Raw genomic sequence first — 27096 nt, forward strand, 5'->3', positions numbered from 1 at the left:
CCTTCTAAGAACACTTCAGTTTCCTGTGGTCAACAGCCTCCTCCAGGACTCCTTTAAGTTCATGTGGTATATGGGAGGAGCCTCACCTACATTTAAGTAACCAGGAACAGTATTTTCCATCCCCTAGCTATAGTGGCTGGTTCAGGAATGTGCACATAATCCAAGACAGACCAGTTAACAGTGAGCTCCTGGGCTTTAGCTGGAACTATTAGGCAAGAGTATCTCATGCCAGTGGGATCAGAAAGCTAGCAGATTATAAGCCTTGAGCTTCTAGTGGCCATCATTCTGTGTGAGAATGAAAGCGACTCAGTATAATACTGACAACAGCAAAGGAAAGCACTACTGTTATATCCTATTTACTATGTGTCAGGCATTGTTTTAAGAGCTTTATGTCCACTAAACATGTAATCCTTACAATGTACAGACGTGCAGAGATGTGGCACATTGCCCTAGGTTATACACAAGTGGGATGTGAATTCTAGTGGGATCTGTGTCCCTCATGCCATGTACACTCATCAAAAAATGAGAGCCAAAGGATAAAGCCTGTCTCAAAGAGAACCGTCTGAGCACCTACATCCAGACTGGGCCTGCAGTATGCAGCTGGACTCTTCACTTAATGAACTCAGATTCATCATTGCATTATTCACAACAGAAAGTGAAAAGAACCTAAATGCTCTATGATGGTGGTTAAATAATAATAGGAATAGGAATATGATGGCATATACATAGCCTTTTAAAAACATATTATGGCTGGGTGCAGTGGCTCATGCCTGTAATCCCACAACTTTGGGAGGCCAGGGTAGGACTGCTTGAGCCCAGAAATTCAAGACCAGCCTGGAGAACAAAGTGAGACCTCATCTCTACAAAAATTAGCCAGGCATGGTGGCATGGGCCTGTGGCCCCAGCAACTTGGGAGGCTCAGATGGGAGGATCGCTTGAGCCCCAGGAGGGAAAGGCTGCAGTTAGCCATGATCTCACCACTGCACTCCAACCTGGGTGACTGGGTGAGGCCCTTTCTCACCAAAAACAAACAAACAAACAAAAGACAAAGACGTCCGTATATATTTTTATTTTTTTTAGAAACAACCTCAAACTCCTGGGCTCAGCCTCCCTACATAGGGAGCCTGGGATTACAGGCATAAGCCACTGTGCTCAGCCCTAAAATATTTTTGAAGAATATTTATGCATATGAAAAAATGCTATTTTATTTTTTTAATTCATTATAATTTTGTAAATAAGAAATGTATGTGCAACAAATCTATAAATATAGCAAAATATAGTGATTATATCTCTCAAAAAATTGTGGAAAAGTTGATTTTATATTTTTTCCTGAATTGTTGGTGTTTTCTACAATAATGTTTTAAGATTACAGAAGACAAAAGAAGGCAAATTCTTAAGATGTAAAATACTCTTAACTCAAACTACAAAACTTCTTCAGTATCTTACACTAAATTGAACCTAAATTAAACTTACAGTTCATTCAATCACAGAATGTAAACTCCACGAAGGTAACTTTCTTTTTCCTGCTTCATGTACTGTTGTGCCTCCAGTGGCTACATCAGTACCTGGCACCTGAGTGCTTGTTCAATGACAGGTGAAGAGAATGAACTGGCAGTGTATTTCCACCATGTTAGCAAGACGTTTATTTAAAAACATTTAAAAACTGTTTTTTAAAAAACATTCTAGTTAAGACTTGAGATAATTCAATGTTCAAGCTAATAATTCTATACCATTTTAAGAGTATGAATTTATTTTTAAGTAAAAAAATGTGGAGAAAAAGAGTGAAGGATACAGAATTACCTTGATTATGCACTGCTATTATTATTCCCATGCTAAAGACCTCTTTTGTTTCAATAAAACTATCAATATTTACTGAGAATGAGAGCTCTGAATCAAAGGCAAGAGAAAGAGACCTGTAAATAGTGCTGTTCATACTAGTTGCCCCAGTAGTTCCCAGGCCTCACTTCCAAGCTGCCTTAATTTTTACTTTCTGAATATAAAGCCAACTGTGGAGGGGTCAGACAGCTGAGGACTGAACTTAAAAACTGGCTTCAGAGAAAAGCATAACATTACAACTGAGGTGGCTGAGCACAGTGGCTCACGCCTGTAATCTCAGCACTTTGGGAAGCTGAGGCAGGTGGATCACGAGGTCAGGAGATAGAGACCATCCTGGCTAACATGGTGAACCCTGTCTCTACTAAAAATACAAAAATTAGCCGGGCGTGGTGGGCATGCACCTGTAGTCCCAGCTACTCGGGAGGCTGAGGCAGAAGAATTGCTTGAACCCGGGAGGCGGAGGTTGCAGTGAGCAGAGATCGCGCCACTGCACTCCAGCCTGGGTGACAGAGCGAGACTCTATCTCAAAAAAAAAAAAAAAAAAAAAATTACAACTGAGGCATCAGGTCTTAAGGTTTAAAACAGTCTTATAGTTGTCACATTATCATATTATGTCAACTCTGAAAATAAATGCACACTCATCCCACAGTCTCCAAAATCTTTATCTTTAGAATCCAACCTCGTTTTAAGAAGTAGTAAAATGAAGGAGCATTGTTAGTAGTCACCTGACAAAAGCTGTCCATTATTCTTGACACTAATTGAATGCAATGATTTAAAAAACATAATACATTAATATTTACATAATATATTTAGAATCACATGGTTTCCAGTGATTAGAATTCAGTCATGCCTGGAAAGGAGAAGACAGTGGCTAGGCAGCACATTCCTTATAAAGGATACATAAATGGTATACTTAGGATGACTAATATTAAGAATTTAAACACAGTGCATTTTTTTCCTCAAAGGAAGCAATTTTAGTTTCTAAAGAGCATTTACTTCTGACATCTCGATTCCTGATTTCAGTGGTTGCAGACTGTGTACTTCTGAGCCACACTTAGGACAAGTAAAGTACATGTCAAATAAGAAACTACTCTTAGCACAGAAATAACAGAAAATATGCTCACATCCTATGGTGTGAGGCATGGTGGGCCACTCTCCACATAGAGAGCATTCTTTGCCACTGGTGGCTAATGTATTGTCACTATTAGGTGCACCAGTAAGAGGAATACACCATGAAGACAGCTTGGCTTTCAACTTCTGGACATTGATAAGTGGTAAGAGAAAAATCAGAAATTCAGCAAAACCATGCCAGAGAAGTTCCCTATTCATGTATTCAAAGCCAACTTCACGTATGTTCTGAGGCTTGCAAAATACAGAATGAATACCTAGGAGACGTTCTGTCAAAGTTGCAAACTTTCCCCTCTGAAGGAAAATCAAAAAATTAATCAGCCCACCTAATTTCAAAAGTCCAACCACAAAATTCACACACTGCTTGACTTTCCCAAATGATGCTAAATGATGGTTTCGAAACAAATCATAGCATCGTTCTTCTAACCACCTCCCACCAATTGTACAAACAGCATACCAAATTTTTTGATTTTTACTGGGTGGCTGATATCTCAGGTTAGGGGAAAAATCATTTTTGTACTTAATATTCAAAACTGACTGTCCCACTGTGGCATTTTTGGAGTAGATGGTGAATCTCCACAAGAAAAGCCATAAGCATGCTTTCACCTCTGGCTCAAAGCGAGCTAACAGCCCAGGTTTAAATCCATGAAAGCACTGAGTAAACTGGGACCAAACTAGCTGCTCCAAGGCCTTGTTTAGTTCGAGTGCATCCAACTGGCTTATTCTTAGCACTCTGTTTGCACTCTTTGCATTCTCTTTTCTGGAAGCCATGTCTTCTCTGAAGGTCTCTAGGAAAAAATACAATTGAAGAACATTAGCAAAGAGTTGCAATCTTGTACAACCTCCTCAACTTATGCCTGAAAACTGTCATACACAAATTACACAGGACACATAAGAGATGAGCTTTTCAGTAGTCTAACAAGTATAGCGAATAATCACTTCTTACTTGAAACTTCTGTCTTGTCTCTCAGAGCCTTTCTTTCTCCCCCTGCCTTTTTTCTTAATTTCTTATTCTTTTTCCTTGGCCCTCTTCCTCAAAGAAATAACAACAAAACAAAACAAAACCTGTACCCTCTTTCCACAAATATACTTCTAAGCAATATACTTTGGTCAGATATTCTAGCAGGGAGCTATTAAAATCCTGATGCTAACAGAAAGGAGGCTGAATAACACCACTAATGAAGAGATATAGGAAGGTAATAAATACAACAACTATATAGAACATTGCAATAGATGGTTAAGTCAAGACCTCAGTTTATTTTCCAACACTTCTACTGACTCCAAAGGTGTTATTTTTCAGCAAGTCATTTAATCTTTCTCAAATACATTTTATATGTGTAAAGGAACTTAAAAAGAAAAATAAATGAACAATACATGATTACTATTCTATCACACTATTGCCAAAAATAAATAGTACTAAATCTTAGTATGAAGGAACAAGAATGCAGAAATATCGTTATTAAGGTACTAAAAATGTATACATCACACAGTACTCTAAGAAAACTATGATATAAAAATATATGCCACAATAATGCCATAAATAGACTAAGGAAACAAATTGGTGCTAAAGGGAAAAAATTTAAATGAAATATAAGAAGCTGATTAATGGTTAGCTAGGTACAGCTTACTGATTCAATACACATATATTATTATAAATGTGTATTATGTGCAAACTGATATAATTAAAACACCAAGTCACTGCTATAATCCAGTATACAGACCAGTTCAGATATTTTAAATATTATTAACTGGCAAATCCACCCATGACAAAAAAAAAAAAAAAAAAATCAGGCTTAAATTTAGTTGCTAAAATGGACCTCAGTATGATCTCATTTATATATGGACTCTAAAAAAGTCAAACTCATTGAAACAGAGAGTAAAATGGTGGGTGATAGGGGCTGGGAGGGTGAGGGAAATGGGAGATGTTAGTCAAAGGGTACAAATTTTCAGTTATAAGATGAGTAAGTTCTGGGGAATTCTATTGTTTAATATGCTCTATTGTTTCTTTGAAATCTGCCAAGAGCAAATCTGAAGTGTCCTCATCACACACATACACACAGGTGGTAAGTAACTATGGGTGGTGATTGATGTGATAATTAACTTGATCGTGGCAGTCATTTCACAATGGATACACATATGAAATCATTACATTGCACACTTTGAATATATACCATTTTTACTTGCCAATTATACTCCAATAAAGCCAGGGGAAAAAAAAAACAAAAAAATTAAAATGGGCTATCACCACACTGGGCTTGATTATCATGTCTAAGCCTTTAAAAGGCCAATACACTAACAGAAAGAACAGTTACTGAGGGAGGCATGGATCCTGCCGGAGCTCACTGCCACGGTCTGGTCACGTATTCTTCGACAAGTCATTTCCCCTGACCCTGACCTATGCCTTGGTTCTTCACTTATAAAACAAAGGGCTGGAGATAAAATGACCTTCAAAGTCCTTTCAAATTCTATTCTGTTATGAATTGTAGTAAAAAGATGATAAACACAATTTATTAGAAGGTAAAGTAAACTTGTACTTCTTGAAATTGGGAGTATCTTTGACAACTGAAGATGTTTTCAAGAGGGAAGTTCTAAATTTACCCATGCATCCTAGAAGACTTAGTGGCAGAAGACTACATGTTTAACAAGTTCAAGTCCAGGAAACAAAAATGATCACTGAATAACAGGTTGTTTGGTGCTATTTTTCTCTCAAACCAGATATACAACAGGAATGCTTCTCACCATAAATGCCAATGATCTTCTGGGGAGATCTCACCTTTTTCCCGTTCCTGCAGCTCCCTCAAGACTGGATAGCCTATAGCTATGGCAGTGGGAATTTTTGATCCAAGTTCTTCTGTGAAATCCTTGCCTCATACTTGCCAGAAGCTACACACAAAAAAGAATAAAGTTAAAAAGGGAGTTCCCTTTCCTCACTCTACAAATCAAATCCATTGCCAAGGACTGTTGGTACATGGTCCAAAATTTTTCCTAACCCATCTGTCACTCCCTATCCCCCGCAAGCCTTTTCCTGAATTCTGGCTGCTCTCTTCTCTCATGGATTCCATCAAACTGGTCTACCTTACCTTCTGCCTCCTTCAGTGCATTCCCCACGCTGCCAGTGTTCCAAAACACAAACCTCCCCAAATCCACTCCCAGCTTGCTTTCCTTCCTTACGCATCACATCCAGTCAAAAAGTACCCCCTTCTCTTGTTCACCAGTAGACTTCACTGTCTGTTCCCTTTGTGTGGAACAGTCTGTTTCCAATCTTTTAACTGAAAACTCATACTAAGATTTTAAGCACTGGCTCAGACATCACCTCCTTCTGACTCCAAATTTGGGTTGCTGCCCATCTAGTTGTTCCCTTGGCACTCTATTCTTTCTCTTTCTTGGCCTTTATGTACTGTACATAAACTAATTTTAAATTGTTTATTTCCTTCACTAGAGGATAAGCCTGTTGTAAAGATTATTTGAGCCTTATCGCAGTTGAATCAGAACAACTATCTCAGTTCCTGGTACACAGAAGGCACTCTACAAGCACTAGATAAATGAATAAATGAATAGGATCGAAGTCTGGGATGTATGAAGGATAGAAAATATAAATTCCCATCCATTACCCTTTAAAACTATTTCAAATTACCATATCCAGAAAGATGATTATTACTAATTTCACTAATTTCAACATGTTTATTGTGCATCTGTTATTTACCTGTTAATGTGAGAGCTAGTGATGTAGTGATACAACACTGTCTCAACCCTTGTGGAGGGTTGTGGAATGAGAGAGAAAAGTAAAGGTGTGCTATATAAAATAAACAGGTCATTACAATAAGGTGCGATCAGTGATATGCAAGGGAAAATTCAGGGCACTATGGTTACAACCAAACTTCAGAAGGTCAGAGAAGGCTTCCTGGGAGAGGCAATACCTAAGCAGCCACCTGAAGTATTAGCATGTCAGCCTGGTAAAGGAGGGTAAGAATATTATTGCCAATGGTGGTAAGAGTAGGTACTAAGGACTAGAGGTGCACAGATGAGATAAGGCTGGAAAGAAGCAGGAGACAGGTCCTAAAGGCCCTAGAAGCCAAGCTGAAGAGGCTGTATTTTATGAAGAAGATAATGGGAAGCCCTCAACAGTGGTACGCAAAGAACTAGTAAGATTTACATTTTAGACTACTTGTTCTGGCCACCCTGAGCAAGAATGGATTAGAGGCTGAGAGAAAGACTGGAAGCATAGAGACGAGTTAACAAGTTAAAATGATCTAGTGAGAAACTAATGATGGCCTAAATTAGAAAAGTATCAATGGGGACAGAGAGAAAAGCGTTTCTTTGACAGCGGTGAGGTGGTATAAGTGACACTATCTGGAGAGAAATAAGCCAAGAAAAACTGACTTAAGTAATTGAGTGATAGTGATCCAAGTCCCTGAAACAAGAAATACATGAGGCAATACAGGTTTGAACAGAAAGATAACAAATACATGCAATTTTAAAGATCTGAGGCTCCTATGAGACATCTAAGTAGAAAAGTTCAGTAGGCAGTTATGTAAATACGACAGAAAAAATCTGGGTAGAATTGTAGAAGTCTGATGCCCCACTGGTAAAACTATAATCTATTTTAAATCTACTTGATCTACATAAGTGCTAAAATCAAGAAGGCAGTGATTTAAAACAAGGCAGATCCTATCCATTTGTAACACATTCAACTTTCTTTGTAACAACATTATCTTATTCTGGTAGTTTTTAACTGCTAACAGATATATGTGTCTACGATAAAGATACATGTATCTCTGGGCTTTTAATCCTTCTAAACTGTGGTCTTCACCATCACAGTCCTGTGGTCTCTGCTCCTCTAGTCTAGTGGTTTTCAAACTTGCAAGTTCATCAGAATCACATAAGAAAACAGGCATACCTCAGAGACACTGCAGGTTAGGTTCCAGACCACTGCAATAAAGCAAATATCACAATAAAGTAAGTTACACAACTTTTTTGATTTTCCAATGCATATAAAACTTATATTTTCACTATACTGCAGTCTAAGTGTGCAATAGCACTGTGCCTTAAAAACAATGTACATACCTTAATTAAAAATTACTTGATTGCTAAAAAATGCTAACCACCATCTGAGCCTTCAGTAAGTTATAATCTTTTTGATAGTGGAGGGTCCTGCCTTGATATTGACGCCTGCTGACTGATCAGGGTGACGACTGCTGAAGCCTGGGGTGGTTGTGGCGATATCTTACGACAACAACAAAGTTTGCTGCATGGATTGACTCTTCATCTCATGAAAGATTTCTCTGTAGCATGCGAAGCTTTCTGATAGCATTTTACCAAGAGTAAACCTTCTTTCAAAACTGGAGTCAATAGTCTCAAACCCTGCCACTGCTTTATCAACTAAGTTTATGGGATATTCTAAATCCTTTGCTATCTTTTCAACAATGTTTACAGCATTTCCCCAGGTACAGACTCCATCTCAAGAAACCACTTTCTTTGCTTATCCATAAGAAGCAACTCACTAGGTGTAGTGGCTCATGCCTATAATTCCAGCCCTTTGGGAGGCCAAGGAAGGATTGCTGGGCAACACAGGGAGACAGTGTCTCTACAACAATTAAAAAAAAAAAAAAAAAAATTAGCCAGGCGTGCTGGCATGCACCTGTAGTCCTAGCTACTAAGGGGAGGCTGAGGCAGGAGAGCTGCTTGAGCCCAGGAAATTGAGAGGCTGCAGTGAGCTGACTGTGCTATTGCTCACCAGCCTGAGTGACAGAGCATGACCTTCGTTTCAAAAAAAAAAAGAGGGGAAGCAACTCTTTATCGATTCAAGTTCTATTATGAGATTGTAGCAAATCAGTCACATCTTTAGGCTCCACTCTAATTCTAGCTCTCTATTTCCATCACATCTGTAGTTACTTCCTCCACTGAAGTCTTGAACTCCTCAAAGTCATCCACAATGGTTAGAATCAACTTCTTACAAACTCCTGTTCATGTTGATATGTTGACCTTCCCTCATGAATCATGTTCTTAATGGTACACAGAATGGCGAATCTTTTCCAGAAGGTTTTCAATTTACTTTGCCCAGATCCATCTGAGAAATTGCTATTGGCAACTATAGCCTTATGAAATGTAGTTCTTAAAAAAAAAGATATAAAAGTCAAAATACTCCTTGATCCACAGGGTGCAGAATGAATGTTGTGATAGCAGGCACGAAAACATTAATCTCCTTGTACATCTTCGTCAGAGCTCTTGGGTGACTAAGGTGCACATCAATGAGCAGTAATATTTTGAAATAATTTTTTTTGAGCAAGTCTCACCTGTATGCTTAAAATATTCAGTAAACATGCTGTAAACAGATGTGCTGTCATCCAGGCTTTGTTTTTTTCATTTATAAAGTACAGGCAGAGTAGTTCTAGTGTAATTCTTAAGGGTCTTCGAATTTTTAGAATGGTAAGTAAGCACTGGCTTCAACTTAAAAGCCACCAGCCACATTAGCCCCCAACAGGAGAGTCAGCCTGTCCTTTGAAGCTTTGAAGCCACATATTGGCTTCTCCTCTCTAGCTATCAAAGTGTTACATGGCATTTTCTTCCAATATAAGCCTTTTGTCTACCTTGAAAATATATTGTCTAGCGTAGTCACCTTCATCAATTATTTAGCTAAAGCTTCTGGATAACTTGCTGCAGCTCTGATGTCAGCATTTGCTGCTTCAGCTTTCATGTTTATATTATAAATGGTTATTTCCTTAAATCTTACGAACCAACCTCTACTAGCTTCCACCTTTTCTTCTGCAGATTCCTCACCTCTCTGTCTTAAAGAATTGAAGAGAGTTAGGAATTTGCTCTGGATTAGGTTTTGGCTTAAGGGAATTTTGTGGCTGGTTTGATCTTCTATCTAGACCACTAAAACTTTTCCCACATCATCAGCAATAAGGCTGTTCACTTTCTTTAATTCATGTGTTCCCTGGAGGAGCATTTTTAATTTCCTTCAAGAACTTTTCCTCTGCATTCACAACTTGGCTGTTTGGTATAAAAGGTCTACTTTTTGGCCTGTGTTGGCTTCTGACGTGGCTTCCTCACTAAGCTTAGCAAAATCTAGCAAAATCATTGCTAGATTTTGATTTAAAGTGAGAAATGTACAACCCTTCCTTTCACTTGAACACTTACGGGCCATTGTAGGCTTATCTTAATTGGCCTAATTTCAACATTGTTGTGTCTCAGGGAATAGGCAAGTCGGCAGAACAGTCAGAACACACAATACTTATTAAGTTCACCATCTTACATGGCCACAGTTCTTAGTGTTTAGTGAAGGATTCTACCATGTGCCCCAGAATATAAATTCACCATCTTATATGGATACAGTTCTTGGTGCCCCAGAATATTTATTAAGTTCACCATCTTACGTGGATACAGTTCATGGTACCCCAGAACTGTTACAATAGTAATAACAAAGATCACTGATCACAGGTCACCATTAAGAATATCATAATAAAAAAAAGTCTGAAATATTCCAAGAATTACCTAAATGTTACACAGAGACACCAAGTTGAGTACATGCTGTTGGAAAAAAATAGTGCAGATAGACTTGATTGACTCAGGTTTGCTACAAACCTTTAATTTGTAAAAGCAGTATCTGCAAACCAGAAGAAAGCACAGAAAAATATAATGAGGTGTGAACTAGGCTATACCAAGTAGGTTTGTGTGAGTACACTCTATGATGTTCGCACAATGATGAAATCATCAAACTATGCATTTCTCAGAATGTACCCCCTTGATAAGCAATACATAACTGCATCTCTTCTTCAGGTTCCTTAGTGATATTTAGTGAGAAACTGGTCAGAGGGAGTGGTTTCTCAGAAGAATCATCTATTTCAAGTTTCTTGTTTTTGGAGGAATCACACATAAAAACATTCGGTAAAAATAGGAATTTTTAATGACTGCCAGGAAAGGAGACCTAAAACAGTCTTTAACCAATACAATATTTAACAATACTTATTATCAAAAAATTCTTTCTTATCCCTTCTGTTACAGTTTAACATTTTTTTCTTTCTTCTTTTTCTCCCCAGGCGTGGCCTCAGTGTAGATTAGGAACAGCTGGGCTTGCTCTCTTCCCTACGTAAGACTCTTTAATAGACCAAAAGACTATTATTAAACTGTTCTTCAGCCTTTGCTCCTCCAGATGAATAATTTCTCTATTTTTTGTTTTAGGTTTTATTTTCCAACATTTTAGTCATTTTTGTGACTTCTTTTAGTTGTAAACATAGAACAGACACTGTCTATTACACACCACAGTTCATTAAAGTGGAATACTTCTCCCATGCTCTACATTCTTCTTTAGGCGTCTGTCATAGAGTGGAAAAAGCAGATTTAAAATCAAACAGGCCTGGGCTCAAGTTCTAACTCTGTCACTTAATTGCTATGAGATCTTAAAAAAATTCATTAGCCTCAGATTCTTCTCCTAAAAGTTGGAAATAACAACTACCTCACAAAGTTGTTGAGATGAAACCAGATAATGTTACGAAAGTGGTTTGGAAGCCATAAAGCAGTATTCTTTATTACATTATTGTTGCTTTGGCTAGGGATGAGCATGAAAAGTAACAGGCCCCAAACTAATTTTGGCAAATCTCATTTCAAAAGACTGAAACCTTCACTATTAGTTATAGTAATGCCTCAATCAACCTGTATCAAAATGTTTTTCCAGGCAATATTGACATCAAGACATAAATTGTGGCAGTTAAACCACGAACATGATGTCACCCTTATGTGTGCATGTGGGAGGGGCCAGGCAGGAGTGGGCAGAGATATGATGGTTCAGTGGAACTCACTGCCCACTTAACTTGCACCTTGTCTGAAAGGATATGACACAGTGTGGATTGAGAAAAAGAGATGGGTTCCCACACGACCTGCTCCCGTGATTATTTAGCCCCTATCAACATAGTTGTGCCTGTTATCTTGAAGTAAAGAAACCTCATGAATGCACACTTACAACATTTGACTCTAGGGTGCTTTGCTGCACACAACATGGTACAGGCAGTCCAAGACAAGCAACAAACTTGTGTTCATCACCAGCATATTACATTCAGTTCTTCCTCATCACACATACTCCCACCCCACCCCTCTCTTTCTGGCAGGTACAGCTATTCTAGAATACTCTCTTTAGAAAAGGGCAGCCAAGGAGTAGATGAAAATGATGAAATCAAAATAACTAGAAGTTCAGTTAACCCAATTATGGAATCTTCTTCCCTCTACAGTAGTACAATAAGATTTGTTATAATAAGTGTGAAGCACAAATGCCATAAATGACTTTCTATCACATAAAATTATTCCCAATATAGTGTAAGCAGTTTGTGTTTTAGTGAATTCTAATTCTCTGACAAATGGGTACTCAATGTAACAAATATGTATTGGACACCTACCAAATACAAGGCATTCTCCTAGGTACCAGAGATTCAATCTAAATATTTAACTGTCAGCTAACTTCCTTTTATTCAAGCATTTTAAAAGACATAGGAAATCAGGACTGGCCATTGATCTCTGAAGTGAAGAAAGGATCCCAAAACGTAAAAATATTATAATGGATCACAAAACTTACCAGGCAGAAAAGAGGAAAATGGTATGTAAGGCAAGGGAACAGGTTGTGTGAAAGCCCAGAAATGTGCAAGCTCCTGACCATAGCCTAGCTGCGACATACGGAGACGGGTTGCAGCATGAGCTGCATCCTTGGTTATTTAACCCCTGTCAATGTGGCTGCACCTGTTATCTGGAAGCAGACAAGTCATCTGCCATGACCAAAGCAGGCTGGCAGGAGAGACTGGCTGAAGTGTCAACCTAGTCACATTGCAAAAATAACCTGTGTCAAGGAAATTGTATTGATTCTGTAGGCATGAATAATCATTGAAGAGAAGAGACATAACGGTATATAAATTTCAAAAGATTAATCTGATGGCAGAGTTCAATAAAACTGAAGAAAAGAAAAACTGCCGTTCTGGGAGACCAGATTTATAGGATTCCTGCAACAATTCAGGGGCCTACCTATGATGCTAACAACTTCCCGGAAAAGTCAAAGTAATTTAACTTACTTAAGAACCGTGGAAATCAAGAGGAAGACTATACTATCCCTTCACATTTTTGGGTCAAAAATTCCCAATGCTTTTGGTAAACTAGTACTTTCTTGACTTCTGTTACAAGGACTGCCAACACCCATGCCCAACCACTGGTAAGTCTATTTTGACTTTACCTTCAATAATTTAAGTAAGCTTTAACAATTTCTATATTATTGGTCATTGTAAATTAGTATTTAGTTTCATAAATGTAAGCTCAAACTTGAATATTTTTAAAAATTACAAGCTAACTCCTTTTTTAAAAAAGAATTGCTTTGAATTGAAACCACCATTAAATTTAATTCTAATTGATTTTTCCAAAATGCCAAAACAAATAATGCTTTTTTCTATTCTACCTTTTCATACACAATCCTACCAGCCACCCACTCCTGTAATTCTCGAACTATACTAACTTTAAGATTCCAAAATGCTAACCCAGGGGTGGGGAGACATACATTTATTGGCTCTGCAAAGAGATATATAAAATATGTAACTAAAATTATAATTGGCACTAGATAATCTTAGTGTTTAGTGAAGGATTCTACCATGTTAAGGATATGTGAAAAAGACGCTTAAGGCAAAATCAAGACCAGATAAAAAGTATAGCATCTACTAGGGTTAGTGTGATTAACTTGTCACATAAATATGTTTAAGACAAAATGATCTAGTACTAACTATTAAAAGGGTCTCCTGCTGACATTTTATCACTAAACATGTCACACTGCTTTTCTTTCACAGAAAAAGACAAAAATTATTTACTAAGAGCAGCAATATATAACCTTATCCCTTAAATAACTTAAATAATTCATGCTTTCCTTTTATGTTTTTCATATCCTCAAATAAAAACTTTGCCATCTATATCACATTCCAAAAACTAAACAAATGACTGTATCTCACTGAGGAAGAAGGAATTTTTCAGGATGTATTTTATAGTTTTATTGAGTATAGTACATATTATGCATGAATATATTTTCTTTAAAAACATGTTATTGACAGAAATCTATCAATAATAATGTGGGTATTGTCAAGAGCCTGTCAATATTAACGTAATTATGATTAAGGGGTAACATGGATTTTAGCTATAATACCATGTAACATCTCCTACATCGCTGCTATCAATATACACATTATTATTGACCTGTTCCAAGACTCTCAGTATTAGATGTATTACCATTAGGCATATTTGTCAATGCATACTGCCTACAAAAATTCTGCATTTAAATTTACAGTCCTGTAAACTTTGTCAGCAGAAACATGTGATTCTCAAGTAATCTCTACTGTGTCATACCCATTCATGCACCCCCTGCCAGGCTATTCTTTTCCGTCTCTACAATAATAAACTAAGTTTTAGAATGAAAATGTCACTGCCACACTATCTTAAATGCTCCAGCAATCAAAGTGGATGAGACCACGTTCATTGTTTTCTCTTTCTGAAAATGTTAAACTAGCATTTCATATTATGAGGTTATATGAATAAAATTCTATGACTAGACATCTTAAGTTTTGAACCTATAACCTACTATTTTATTTCCTTTGTGTAGTCAGATGGATTCACTGTCCATTGTATTGAAATCAATACTAATAAATGGGACATGCATCAAAGAGGGATTTAACTGGACACTGATTCCCAGAACACGTTTCAAATACGGGCAAAACAAAAAAGGCTATGGCTGAAGCCCATTAGAACACTGTGACCTCTGGCACTGTGAACAGGCCTAACAACTCTAAGTTCAAATCCCACTTCTGCCACAGACTTGCTAAGTGCCTTGTCACTACTTTCTTGTTCCTCTCTTTCACCATACATAAACTACGTTTTAATAGTTTATAGACACCTGATGTTGTAAATCCCAGTTGTGCTCATTTGGGTATAGCCAAGATATGTGAAATTTTAAAACTGTTATGTCCAACAGACCTCTAAATTACTTTTAACTTCAATGAACATTGCCTCATCAAAATCCAAATAGGATTTTTCTTTTTGAAATGGTAGTGGATACATGACAAAACATTTCTAAAATGTATCTGAAAGATAAACTTCAAAGTTGCACAGATTTCTCAAAAATATGGACAATCGTAAGTAACCTGCCCTAGAAGAGGGGAAAATATCTTTTTTTCCCCATTTAGGGAGAAGAGGAAACTCAACACAACTCAAGACTATACTGAGTCTTATACAATCAACTGAGTGCCTTACTTATCTCATATACAATATAGTTATTCAAGTATCTAAAACTAGCACAAAATACTTTTTTTTAAACCTTAGAAAAGAATTTCCAATACTTGGGCCTAGCTTTGTAAGTATATTTTTAAGATAACAGCATGGCATTCATATTTTTTTCTTTCAGAAACCTGATACTTCTGAGTCTGAGAATGCTTATTGTGAAAATAAAGAACAGATGTTGGAGCGAGTATTGGGGAAAGCAGAGTTAAACTGCCTCTGATTAGCTCTGTATTCTAGCCCAGGTTCACTAACAGATTGTGTGACTCTAGACAAGTCATTTTATTACGCTATACTCTTCATTGGTTAAAAAAACAAACAACCAAAAAAAAGCAACTGTAAGTTTACCTACCTATCTAGAATCCTTATAGAAACTGTTTTAGGAAATCTTGGAAGGGAAAGGGAAAAAAATAAAAGAACAGCTATTTCCAATTGCAAAAGAGCAATATAGGACATGAGGAAAATAGAGAAATCAGAGCAGGACACAGGAGACAGAGACAGTATTCATGCAGAGTAACAGTGAACCACTAAGGAAGACAATCCCAATGAACTTGTTAGTTTACAACCAGAGAAAACACATAACACTTACCAGTTACTGAGTGCTAACAAGTGACTACTATAGCTAATTACCAGGTACAAATTTAAATATTAAATCATTTAATCCTTATAATACTAATAAAGAGGTTCTGTTATTACTTCTGTTCTAAAACAAGTAAATTGAGGCACAAAGAGATTAGATGACTGATGTAAAATCCTATGACCAGAAGGGGCAGAACCGGCTCTAAACCAGTGTCCTGTACTGACAACGTGGTGATGGACCCAAAAGTTAAACATAAACACTTTGGGATGGTACCACAGGTCACATAGATGAGGCTACCTTAAAGAGGCCAAGTACTAAGACTACAGGCATAAACTATGGGAAAAACACTAGTGCGAGTATGAACAAACAGGACACACATGAAATGTATGAGCACCTAGATCTTTAAATACTCTATAAATTTAAAAATGGGCTTTAGAATCTAATTGCTTAAGAATTCTAAATGACTTGAAAATAACTGGAACAAACATTTAATTGCACATTTGATGGTACAAGAGAACATGGAAATATCCCCAAAGGAACAAAGAGCCATTAGCAATGGAATAGGAGGAACTCCCATGTGATACATGTGATGTACAAGGCACCGTAACTTTTCTTTACATTCTTTATTTCATTTAATCCTCACAACACAGTAAGTACAGTATTATCATCTCCATTTTAAGAAGACAAAAATTAAGGCTTGAGAAGATTAACAACCCATCTAAAGTCAAGCTGGTAATAAGTAAATTTATGGTAAACATTAGAAAAACTGTAGAACATACAAAATACGCTTAGTAGAATGGATATTTGCTAAGCTTGGATCAAATTTAATCCCACAGAACTCAAAAGAAATCTTTTTCTCCTTCAAGATCATTCAAAAGACCAGACTGCCAGTCAAGCTGTCAGGACTGTAGATGGGGAAAGAAATTAAAGGAATGAGGTAAAGTTTTCCTTGTTGCTTGGGATATATCTTGTCTATATTCCCTCTCCCTGCCTCTCTATACATGGCTCAAAGGACCATCCAAAGGACCATGTCAAATCTGAACAAAGGGAATAGATGAGTGAAAAACTCAAGGTGTGAACATTAACTATTACGAACACATACATGCAAGGTAGAGGCAATGTCAACTCATTCATCTAACACTAAAAGACAAGTGGGCCGAGGTGGGCAGATCGCCTGAGGTCAGGAGTTCAAGACCAGTCTGGCCAACACGGTGAAACCCTGTCTCTACTAAAAATGCAAAAATTAGCCAGGTGTGGTGGCACGCGCCTGTAATCCCAGCTACTCGGGAGGCTGAGGCAGGAGAACTGCTTGAACTCCGGAGGCGGAGGTTACAGTGAGCTGAGACCATGCCACTGCACTCCAGCCTGGGCAACAGAGCGAGACTCCGTCTCAAAAAAAAAAAAAAAGACAGTGGTTAGGCATAATCAAAATACCATTACACTTAAGTTCTTGGTTTTTGTTTTAGTAGTAAGAAGAAAGAAAAGATAACTTGGATGGAATTTTATCTCATCTTATTGACAGGCAGTAATAAGAGAGATGTCTGATAAAAAGGAAATAAATTGAATAAGAAGCAACACAGAACAAGGTATTTTTATTGTATAGATGGGAATATGTTAGGAAGATTAATATCCCACACGGAAAAAGGCAGAGGATACTAGACATCCCTGCCTTGCCTCCACTTCCATGTAAAGAAACCACAGGGCTGGGTTTAAAAGAGCAGGATTACAGACACAGGGCGAATGGAGCAATTTAGGGCTTTTCTTCTGAGGTTTCTTGTACATTGCAAAGGAATGGAAAAGGAACATGAAACATTTACAAACTGTTATCACTTCACAGAAAAGAAGTACAGAGAACATCCAATTTCCTTCTAGGTTGTCCAACTCAGATCATCAAAAGAGGAAAAATGAAATAATTCAGGAGAGAACTTCTGGCCAGAAATAAAGATTGTGCACATTCACACATTTTCCTTGTGCTATAGCAACCTGAGCATGTGGACGGTGTGCAAGAGGGAAAGAAACTTACAATTATTTGATGTTGTGAGAAAAACATGGGACTAGGACTGAGATCTTTTAATCGATGTGATGATGAGCAAGCCTGCTAATACCTTTAATGTTCAGGTACCAGATACGTAAAATGAAAAATACCTGTCCTCCCTATGGCAAGAATCATCATGTGCATCAAATACAAGCAAAACTTTTATAGCTAAAATAAGAGGATATGGAGAAGAGAGAATAATGAATTCTAATTCTGATCATAAAGAAAACCATCTCAAATTTGTATGTATAAAATAAATTGAAACAGAATAGGGACATATTTGTAGCTTTTAGAAATAAATTAGCTGTGAATATATTATTTTTAAAAACTAATAAATGTACATTGAGTACAAATGAATAACTATCCAAAAAAACCAGAATTTTAATGCTAGAAGAAAAGGCAGATCATCTCGTTTAAGATATAATCTTCTTAACAAGAACGTTATTATTCAAGCGGAACACACAAATAGCTGCTCTTGTTAAAATAAACCTGAGGGTGGGCTTGCTTTGTCTCTCCCTGCATGGCTCCAGAAAATCTGTACACAAGTTCTCCTATGGAACAGTTTTAAAACCCCAGCTTGAGTACTAACACTAGTTTCTAAAAATAAGGAGAATACGGCCAAGAGGTAAAATTGTACAAAGGCAACCAGAGTCAGGACTAGAACCCAACTGTCTTGATTTAGTTTAATACTCTTTAATAGTCTAGTATTCGCTCTATGTCCTGTTACTTCTATTTTTTTTTTTTAAGAAAAAAATATGAAGAGTTTTTTTTTTTTTTTTTTTTGACTCTGTAAATAATTCTTTCAAATCTCTTTCTGGCTCAAGATCACTCAACTGTAATCTTTCCGGAAACAAGTAACTGATAATACTGGTGAGATTAGGTAAGTTAAAAGAGCCACCCCAAGTTCATTCTGTTCAGGATTAAGTAAAGGTAACACTTTAGGGGAAGGTGTTTAGACTACAAGCTGTGGTGTTGAGAGCGCCCAAGTATCATTTAATTGTCCGAAACGTCAAGATAAAATATTTCCGAGGGGCATCATGGAAGTTTAACAGAATGTGTTAGACCTGAACGTTCAACAGCTTGCTCATTTTGCCAAAAGCCCTTTCACTAAATGTGGAAAATTTGAAAATGGTACCTCAATAAATAAACAACGATTTTTAATTTAAGAACCCAGAAAAAAGTTAACAATTCTCATATTCACATTTCTTATCAAAAGTCAATATGAAATAACTAATTTATCGCATGCAACTTTATCAGAAACTTTTTATTATCTCTTCCTCCATAAAACCAAACTGCTTTTACGTGCGCTTTCAACGTTAGAAAACTAAGCATATTCAAATTTTTTGTACTACATATAACACTTTACATGAACTTTCAGATATTAAGTAAAGCTTGGATCCTCAATTCTTTATAAAGCCGTTTCTAAGAGGTAAATATCTTCACGACCGTCAAATGAGAGAAAAAGATGTCGAAGTTCGTCTCTTAAGTCGCTACGTGGAATGCAGAGGGGCTCAATTGCAGCTGTGTGTGTGTTTATTTTTAATGCCGCGATCCTAAAAACATCTTTAGGAGTTTAGGTTTGCTTCACTGCCTTTCCCAAAATTCAGAAGCTTTGATTTGCCTTTTCCAGGGAGACAGGAAGCCAATAAACAGGGGGAAAAAAAGCAAACGGCGACAATTACAAGGTCGTGAAACTCCACGACCTCCCAGCTGAAAACAAGACCTCGGGTTTGCACTCCGGCTCTCTAGGGCAGACACTGACCTTAGGAGTCTGCGAAACGCCCACGCTCCACGTAACTTTCTCTGAAACATTCTCTGGAAAGCTTGTCTTTTCCTAGCCGAATCTGGATTGCCAAGGTTTCCGGAACTCGCAGGCTTCCGGAGCGACGCAGGAGCCGGAAGTGGCTGAAAAAAAAAAAAAAAAAGAAAAACTACACCAACGAGAACTGCGCTTTAGCGGCGCTGCGGAAGGCCCGGGATGGCCAAACAACCGTGAACGCCGACAAGCCGAAGAGCCGAAGGGCCGAAAAGCCGAAGCGGACACCCGCGCGCGGTGATTGGTCGGTTGGCCGGATGAAATCTGTCTCTGATTGGCAGGAGAGTCACTAACCGGTCAGCCCCGGGTCAGGGGCCGCAAGTGAGGACGCTGCAAGTGTCAAGGGGCCTAGAGGAAGCCGGGGCTCGGGAGGGCAGGGCTTTCTCTGCTTGCGGACGTCGCGAAGGGCCTCTGGCAGGCGCCGCCGGGTGGCGGCGAGACGCCTCCGCGCCTCTAGGGTTCCTTGTTCGCTGTCGGAGAAGGACCCGCTGAGGGATGACCTGGTGGGGAGGGAGCCCTCGGGCAGGTGGCCGCGTCGGGCCTGGGGTAGTTCTGCGGCGCTTGGAGACCTGCCCGCTCTCGGGGTCTGTGTGCACTGGGAGGATAGGTTGTTTATCTCTGCAGGCTCAGGAAGGCAGGTAGCTGGCCCGTCAGTCATCCGCCTTGCAAAGCGCTCCCGGGAGACTCCGTGGAGCGGACCGGACGCGCGCTCGCCTTCGGGGCAGCGCGGTCCTGGCCTCAGGTTTCCCGCCCCCGGAGGCCCTCAGATCTCCCCGGTAACGCTTGGGAATTCGGGCAGCCAGCTCGCCTACCCCTGGGGAATCGAGGCAGAGCTTCTGGGAATGGAGTCTGAGGGAAGAGTGCTCACCAGGCAGTGACATGTAGCCGTTGAGGATCGCCACTGCCTTCTCGTTCTGTGGTATGAATAGCAGTGTCTCTCTAGAGAGTTAGTGCTAAGGTTTGAATGATGGCAGGCACTTCAGGATTCCAGCACGTAGTAGGGTTTAAGAACGTCTTAGTTCTTGCTTCCAGTCTCGACGCACCGTCCCTACAAGGAGCACTCACTTCTACGAAAGCTCTATTAGACATTCGAGGGAGAGCTTGTACTGTAGAACCGGTGTTGTTAGAAAAGTTTTTTTTTTTTTTTTTTGCTTGTATTTTTATTTCAGAAACTACCCATGGAGCAGACTTGCTAAAATAAAATTTATTAACTCTAATGCTATCCAAATTGTGAAACAATGGTACAAATGAGATAGAGTAGAAGCTATAAGTTGATAGGGTATGTAGTTCACTTCGGGGTTTGGGAGTGGATTTTCTAGAGCTGCAACTGTCCAGTATAGTAGTCACTGGCCACCTGAAAAGTGGCTAGTCTGAACTGAGGTCTGCTCTAAGTGTAGAACATGCATCAGATTTCTAAAGCGTGGTCTGAAAAGAAAAAGAATGTAAAGTATTTAATTTTATATTGCTTACATGTCAAAATGAGAATGTTTTGGAAAATTTTAAATTACGTGGTTTCCATTATATTTCTATGGATACTGCTGTTCTAGAGAGTAAAAAAATCTCACTGAAGAAGAGTAGGCCTTTCGTTTAGCAATTGTGAAGAAAACCAACCACGCTGCACCTCTCAGGTAGCCTACAGATGTGCTGTGCTTCACTTAATTTTTGAGAGGGACGGGGGAAAGTACACACAAAGACTTGATTGACATAGAGGACATTTTCAGAAAGCAAATTCTGGTTCATAGAGCCTTATGTATGTCATGTGAACATCACACAGTAGCGAATGAAAATAATAAAGATATCAAGAAACTTGAATCATATTTAATGAATCTCAAGAATGCGGGGAAACATACAACACTTAAAATTCTGTTGAAAATGTTTAAAATAAGTTCTAGATTTTAATGTTTAAGCTGTAGATACAGTATACCTTGTTAATTCTCCCATGAGCTAGTGAGCTGAGGTTCCAGGGAAGCTTTGTTTCCAGTTTTTGAAAGATGTATTTATTTTTCATTCATTTATTTAACAAAAGCTTTCTGAGGCCCGGGAGTTTTGCTAGGCAGTGTTGATAAAAATGTGATGACAGAAAACAGACACGGCTCTTACTCTTTCAGAGCTAATTCATATCAATTCAGAGGCAGTGAATAAGTAAATAATAACCAAGACATAGAATATTTTGCTTCTTAGTAAATGTTTACCTCTGTAAATGCAAAACGAGTTATTTTAAACCTAGAATTTATATATTCCTAGTGACATGTTAAGAGTCGTCTTAGAACTTGGCTGTGGACTTAAAAAATATTAGGAAAAAATCAAAGTTAATTTGTTCATTAACTATGAGAAAGAAGAAAAATTAGAATTGATTTTTACCTTTTTTTACCTTTTTTTACCTTTTTTTACCTTTACATAGATGAAAATATTTTATAATTGCATTTTATATCCTCTTTAGTCTTTTAGCAACTTTTAGATTCTAAGAATTTAACAATAGAAATGTAAATAAGAAATGTAAATAAGACATTGATTTATGTCCCTAATATAGTTTTAAAATGCTGACTTTAAGAAGTTAAATTTATTCTAGAATATTACATAGTTCCTAAATCAGTATATTTGAGTCTTTTAGGAAAAAATTAAGTATGGATCTTATATTAGTTTACTATTAATACTATTTCTGTAACAAAGTTAGAAGCTCAAACCACCACCAATTTATTGCCTTACAGTTCTGTAGATCACAAATCCAACATGGTTCTCAATGGCCTAAAATTAAGATGTCCACAGGATTGTGTTCCTTTCTAGAGAGCTAAGGGAAGAATCTGATTTTTTTTTGCTTATTCAGGTTGTTGGACAAATTCAGTCCCTTGCTCTTGTAGCTGTTCTCCCTGTTTCTTTGATGGCTGTCAGCTAAGAGCTGTTTTCAGCTTCTAGAGGCCACTCACATTCCTTGGTTATGGCCCTCTTCGTCTCCAAAGCCAGCAACAGTGGATTGAGACCCTTTCATCCTTCTAAATCTTTCTTTCCTCGTCTTCCATTGCTGTATCTCTCCAATTACAGCCTTTTAAGAATCCATTGGTTAGACAGAATCTCCCCCGCTCAAGGTTCATAACTTTAATTACATCTGCAAAGTCGCTTTTGCGGTAATAATGTAACATATTCACAGCTTACAGGGATTGGGGAATGGATATATTTAGGAGCCATTCTTCTACCTATCTCAGATCTCAATTGGGGCCATGCAGTATATCCAGTGTTTCATACCACTATTCTCAATACTTTATGTTAGAATAATAATATTGAAAATAGGTAAATTTTATTGGTTATATAATATGCTCAAGGTACTTTTCTGAGCCCTTTTACTAAATTCACTCATTTAATCCTCAGAACTACCCTAGGAGGCAAACACTGTTATTGTTCTCACAGATGAGGAAACAGGTACTGAAAGCTGAAGTAACTTGTCGAATTTCTCACAGCCATTAAATGGTGAAATGGAGATCTGAACCTAGGTAGTCTGGTTCCAGAGCCTGTGCATGCTCTGAAGCTCAACATAATAAAAATAATTTCTACATACCTGGATTTAACTAAACACATGTTGATAATACAGTGGCTATGAATTCAGGTTCTGACATCACATTGTGGATTCAAATTCTACCTACCCATTACTGAATGACCCTGGGCAAGTTACTTGACCTCTCTGAGACTTAACAATAAACTGAACCAATAATAATAGTTGAGAATTAAACAAATACTATATGTAAGGTACTCAGAGCACTGCCTCTACATACAGTCATTCATAACAATAGGGATACGTTTTGAGAAGTGTGTCATTAGGCTATTTTGTTGTGTGAACATCATAGAGTGTACTTACACAAACCTAGATGATGTAGTCTACTACATACCTAGGCTATATGGGATAACCTTTTGCTCTTAGGCTACAAACCCGTGCAGCGTGTTACTGTACTGAGTACTATAGGTAGTTGTAACACAGTGGTAAGCATTTGTGTATGTAACCATGTCTAAACATAGAAAAATTGCAGTAAAAATACAGTATTATCTTATGGATCACTGTTGTATATGTGGGCCATCATCGACTGAAACATCATTATGTAGTGCAAGCAATTGCTAGCTGTAATTATTGATGACAGTTCAACTTTTAAAAACAGTATTTATTATAAAAAGAAATGTTTCCTTTAGATATCAGTATCTCCTTGTAAAATAAAAACAAAATTGAAATTTTTACTTTAATACACTACAGTGCTATCTCCTTTCTCAGACTCCGATTTCTCCTCACTCTAGGCTAGCATCTGTCTTTGTAACCATGGTATCTTCAGTGTTATCTGATCATGCATTCTAAATACTTTGTCCAGATCCTAGTATCTGCAGGCTTTACATTAGTTCAAACTCTCTAGAAGGGCACCAGGACTTTTCACACATTCCAGAGACTCTCTCTTGCCATTTGTCTGCTGGGTATTTACACAGCCATCATTTGTAACTTCTCACTGCTCTCATTTGCTATTATTATTCTTTGAGGGAGACGTGTGTGGAAGGGATTCTGGGGAGTATGGACAATGTCATATCCTGGGTCCCCTTCCATAATGCATGCTAATACCACTCCAAATTCACTCTCTTTTAATAATCTTTCCTGCAATTGCCTTAATTCAAACCCTCATTATCCTTGCACTTTAAGCCATCTCTTAACAAATTGGTGGCCTCCAGCCTCACTGCCCTTCAGGCTTACTATCCTTGCTTGCTGGAATGATCTCTAAACTACAAAACTCTATATGTTACTCTCCTTCTTCAAACCATTCAATGTTCCCTCTGCCAGATCCTACAAATATTATTCTTTTTTCTGTGCCTCTTGGTACCAGCTACATGCTTCTACCGTAACTTAAAAGGTATCACACAGTTGTTTATTTAAATACGTATCTTCCCTTCTAAGTGAGGAACTCATGGAGAATAGGGCCATAAGAGATGGTTTTGCTTTAATGAATTTATATTATTTCATGATAACATAAATTATTGTATTATTGTGTCATCTGTCTCTTGTCACTAATCTGTGAACTCTTTTAAGGGGAGACTCATTGTTTTATTCATTTCTCTTTTTCCTCTATGCCTGTGGCATAGGAGGTACTTAGTAATTGGTCAATGAATGATTTGGGAAAAATAATCCAGAATATATACAATTTTTTAGTCTGCTTCAGTCTAAATAAATATATGAAACGATGTATTGGGAATATATATGATTTCATTATGATTATTATATACAATTCAGTTATGATTTTAGAAGAAGCATAATTCCTGTACTCTGGAGCCAGAGTGCCTGAGTTTGAATTCTGGCTCTGCCACTTACAAGCTTGGGGAAGTTTGCTTGGGAAAGCTCATCAAAATTGTGTTTGTTCTTTGTCTGTAGAAGAAGGATGATAATGGTAACTGTCTTTCAAGTTAATAGAACTAAATGAATAATATTTATAACGTATCTATGACTTTAGACTCTATAATAGTATCTACTACATAGTAAATGTTCTACAAGTGTTTGTTAAATAAAAACATAATAGTTTTTATTCTCATTGCTTTTGATGATAGGTAATGGTCTTGAAATACAATGATTTAGAAAAAATAGTCCCATGCTTTGTAATGGTGTTTTGAACTAGAAGTTTTTTCTCAATGATTTTTAATATTGTACATTATAGAATGATCATATATATTCCTTCAACATTTAGAGAGTACCTGTGTGTGATCTCTCTCAGGACAAACTTACATATTTTCTCTTTGTATTATTTTTCTGTTGCCATTATAACAAATTACCACAAACTTAGTTGCTTAAAACAACATAAATTTATTATATTATTGTTCTATAGATCAGACGTCCGACAATAATCTCACCAACCTAAGATCAAGTTGACAGCAGGGTAGCACTCTTTACTGGAGAGTGCAGGCCAGAATCTGTTTTTTTGCATTTTCCCGTTTTGGAGGCTGTCCACATTCATTGGCTCTTGGCGCCCTTCTTCTTCCTTCAAAGCCTGCAATGTTGCATCTCTCTAATCATTCTGGCATAATCACAAGTGTTTCTCTGACCACAGCCAGGAATGGTTCTCTGCTTTTAAAGGATTCTTGTGATAAAATTGGACCCACCTGGATAAACCATGTCAGTCTTCCCATTTCAAGAACCTTAATTTGATTACGTGTGCAAAGTTCCTTTCCCTATGTAATTTATTCACAAGTTCTATGGATTGGAGTATGTACCTCTTTGGAGGACTATTATTCTGCCTACCACACTCTTGTACTGTAAATGAGTCACTGCAGAAAGGTAATAGGTTGTACCTTCTGAAAATAAAGATAAATGTTAGCTAGATTGTTAACAGTAGTGTCAGTATTATTTATGACTCTACCAGTTGTTGAAAGCAAAGTTGGCTTAGTAGAATGCTTAGGTACTGCAGGGCTCACTGATTATGTCTTTGTCTCCTAGGATTTTTATTCTGCTAGAGAGGGAAGAATACATCCATATTTGTTGCATATCTGCTGAGTCCTAGGTACTCTACAATGAACTACACATACATTAATCCCATTTAATTTCCACAATAACTTTATGAGGTGTGGTAGGAGGCCTTCTAAGATGACCCAATGATCTCTATCACATAGCACTCACCCCCTTGTGTAATCTCCCTCCTTTGAATGTAGGCTTGACCCAGTGACTCTACCAATGAACAGAGTAGGACAATAGTAATAGTATATCGTTTCTGAGATTGGGTTCCAGAAAACTATGACTTTTCTCTCGCTTACACTGTCTCTCTCTTGCCCTCTTATTTGCTTGCTTTAATGAAGCAAGCTGCAATGTGGTAAACTGCCTTTGAAAGAGACCCACATGTCAAGAAACTGAGCATCACCTGTGACCAACAGCCAGAAAGTAACTGAAGCCCCAAAACGAACAGCTTGTGCAAAACTAAATTCTGCCTACAACAAGAGCATGAATTGAGACGCAGATCCTTCCCTAGTTGATCCTTGAAATGCTTGCAGCTCTGTGGACACCTTGATTGCAGCCTTGTGAGAAATTCTGAACCAGAGGACCTTGTATGCCTTACCCATAGGACTTACAAGATAATAAATGTTTTTCAAAGAATTAAGTTTGGGGATAACTTCTTATGCAGCAATAGATAATGAATAATAAGTAAATACAGTTTTTTGCTGTTGACTTCAAAAATGTTTAAAGATTTTACTGTTATATAATTGTACGTATTTATGGGGTACATGTGATATTTTGATACATGCATACAATGTGTAATGATCAAACTGGGGTAATTTGAATATCCATCACCTCAAATATTAGTGGTATTGGGAACATTCCAAATCTTGTAGGTATTTTGAAATATACAAAAAGTTATTTATATATATAAATATATGTAATATAATATTAATATATTAGTAATATATGCCATATAT

General features: G+C 37.7%; 1 protein-coding gene across 2 annotated transcripts; it reads right to left on the bottom strand.

The window, feature by feature from the left end:
- Nucleotides 1-2480: 2480 nt before the first annotated feature.
- On the bottom strand, nucleotides 2481-19850 carry PEX2 (peroxisomal biogenesis factor 2). 2 transcript variants are annotated; one of them, XM_058444134.1, is made up of 4 exons: nucleotides 19627-19850; nucleotides 7862-7893; nucleotides 5738-5847; nucleotides 2481-3750 (listed from the first exon to the last, which is right to left on the bottom strand). In XM_058444134.1, the coding sequence occupies exon 4, from the start codon at nucleotides 3733-3735 to the stop codon at nucleotides 2818-2820; it is 918 nt and encodes a 305-aa protein (XP_058300117.1). In that variant the 5' UTR covers nucleotides 3736-3750; nucleotides 5738-5847; nucleotides 7862-7893; nucleotides 19627-19850; the 3' UTR covers nucleotides 2481-2817. The 2 variants fall into 2 exon arrangements, with proteins under 2 accessions (XP_058300117.1, XP_032615777.1); XM_032759886.2 differs by lacking the exon at nucleotides 7862-7893 and having other exon boundaries at nucleotides 2481-3752; nucleotides 19627-19849.
- Between the last annotated feature and the right edge of the window lie 7246 nt (nucleotides 19851-27096).

Source organism: Hylobates moloch, unplaced genomic scaffold (assembly GCF_009828535.3).
Source record: "Hylobates moloch isolate HMO894 unplaced genomic scaffold, HMol_V3 SCAFFOLD_9, whole genome shotgun sequence".
NCBI classification, from domain to species: domain Eukaryota; kingdom Metazoa; phylum Chordata; class Mammalia; order Primates; family Hylobatidae; genus Hylobates; species Hylobates moloch.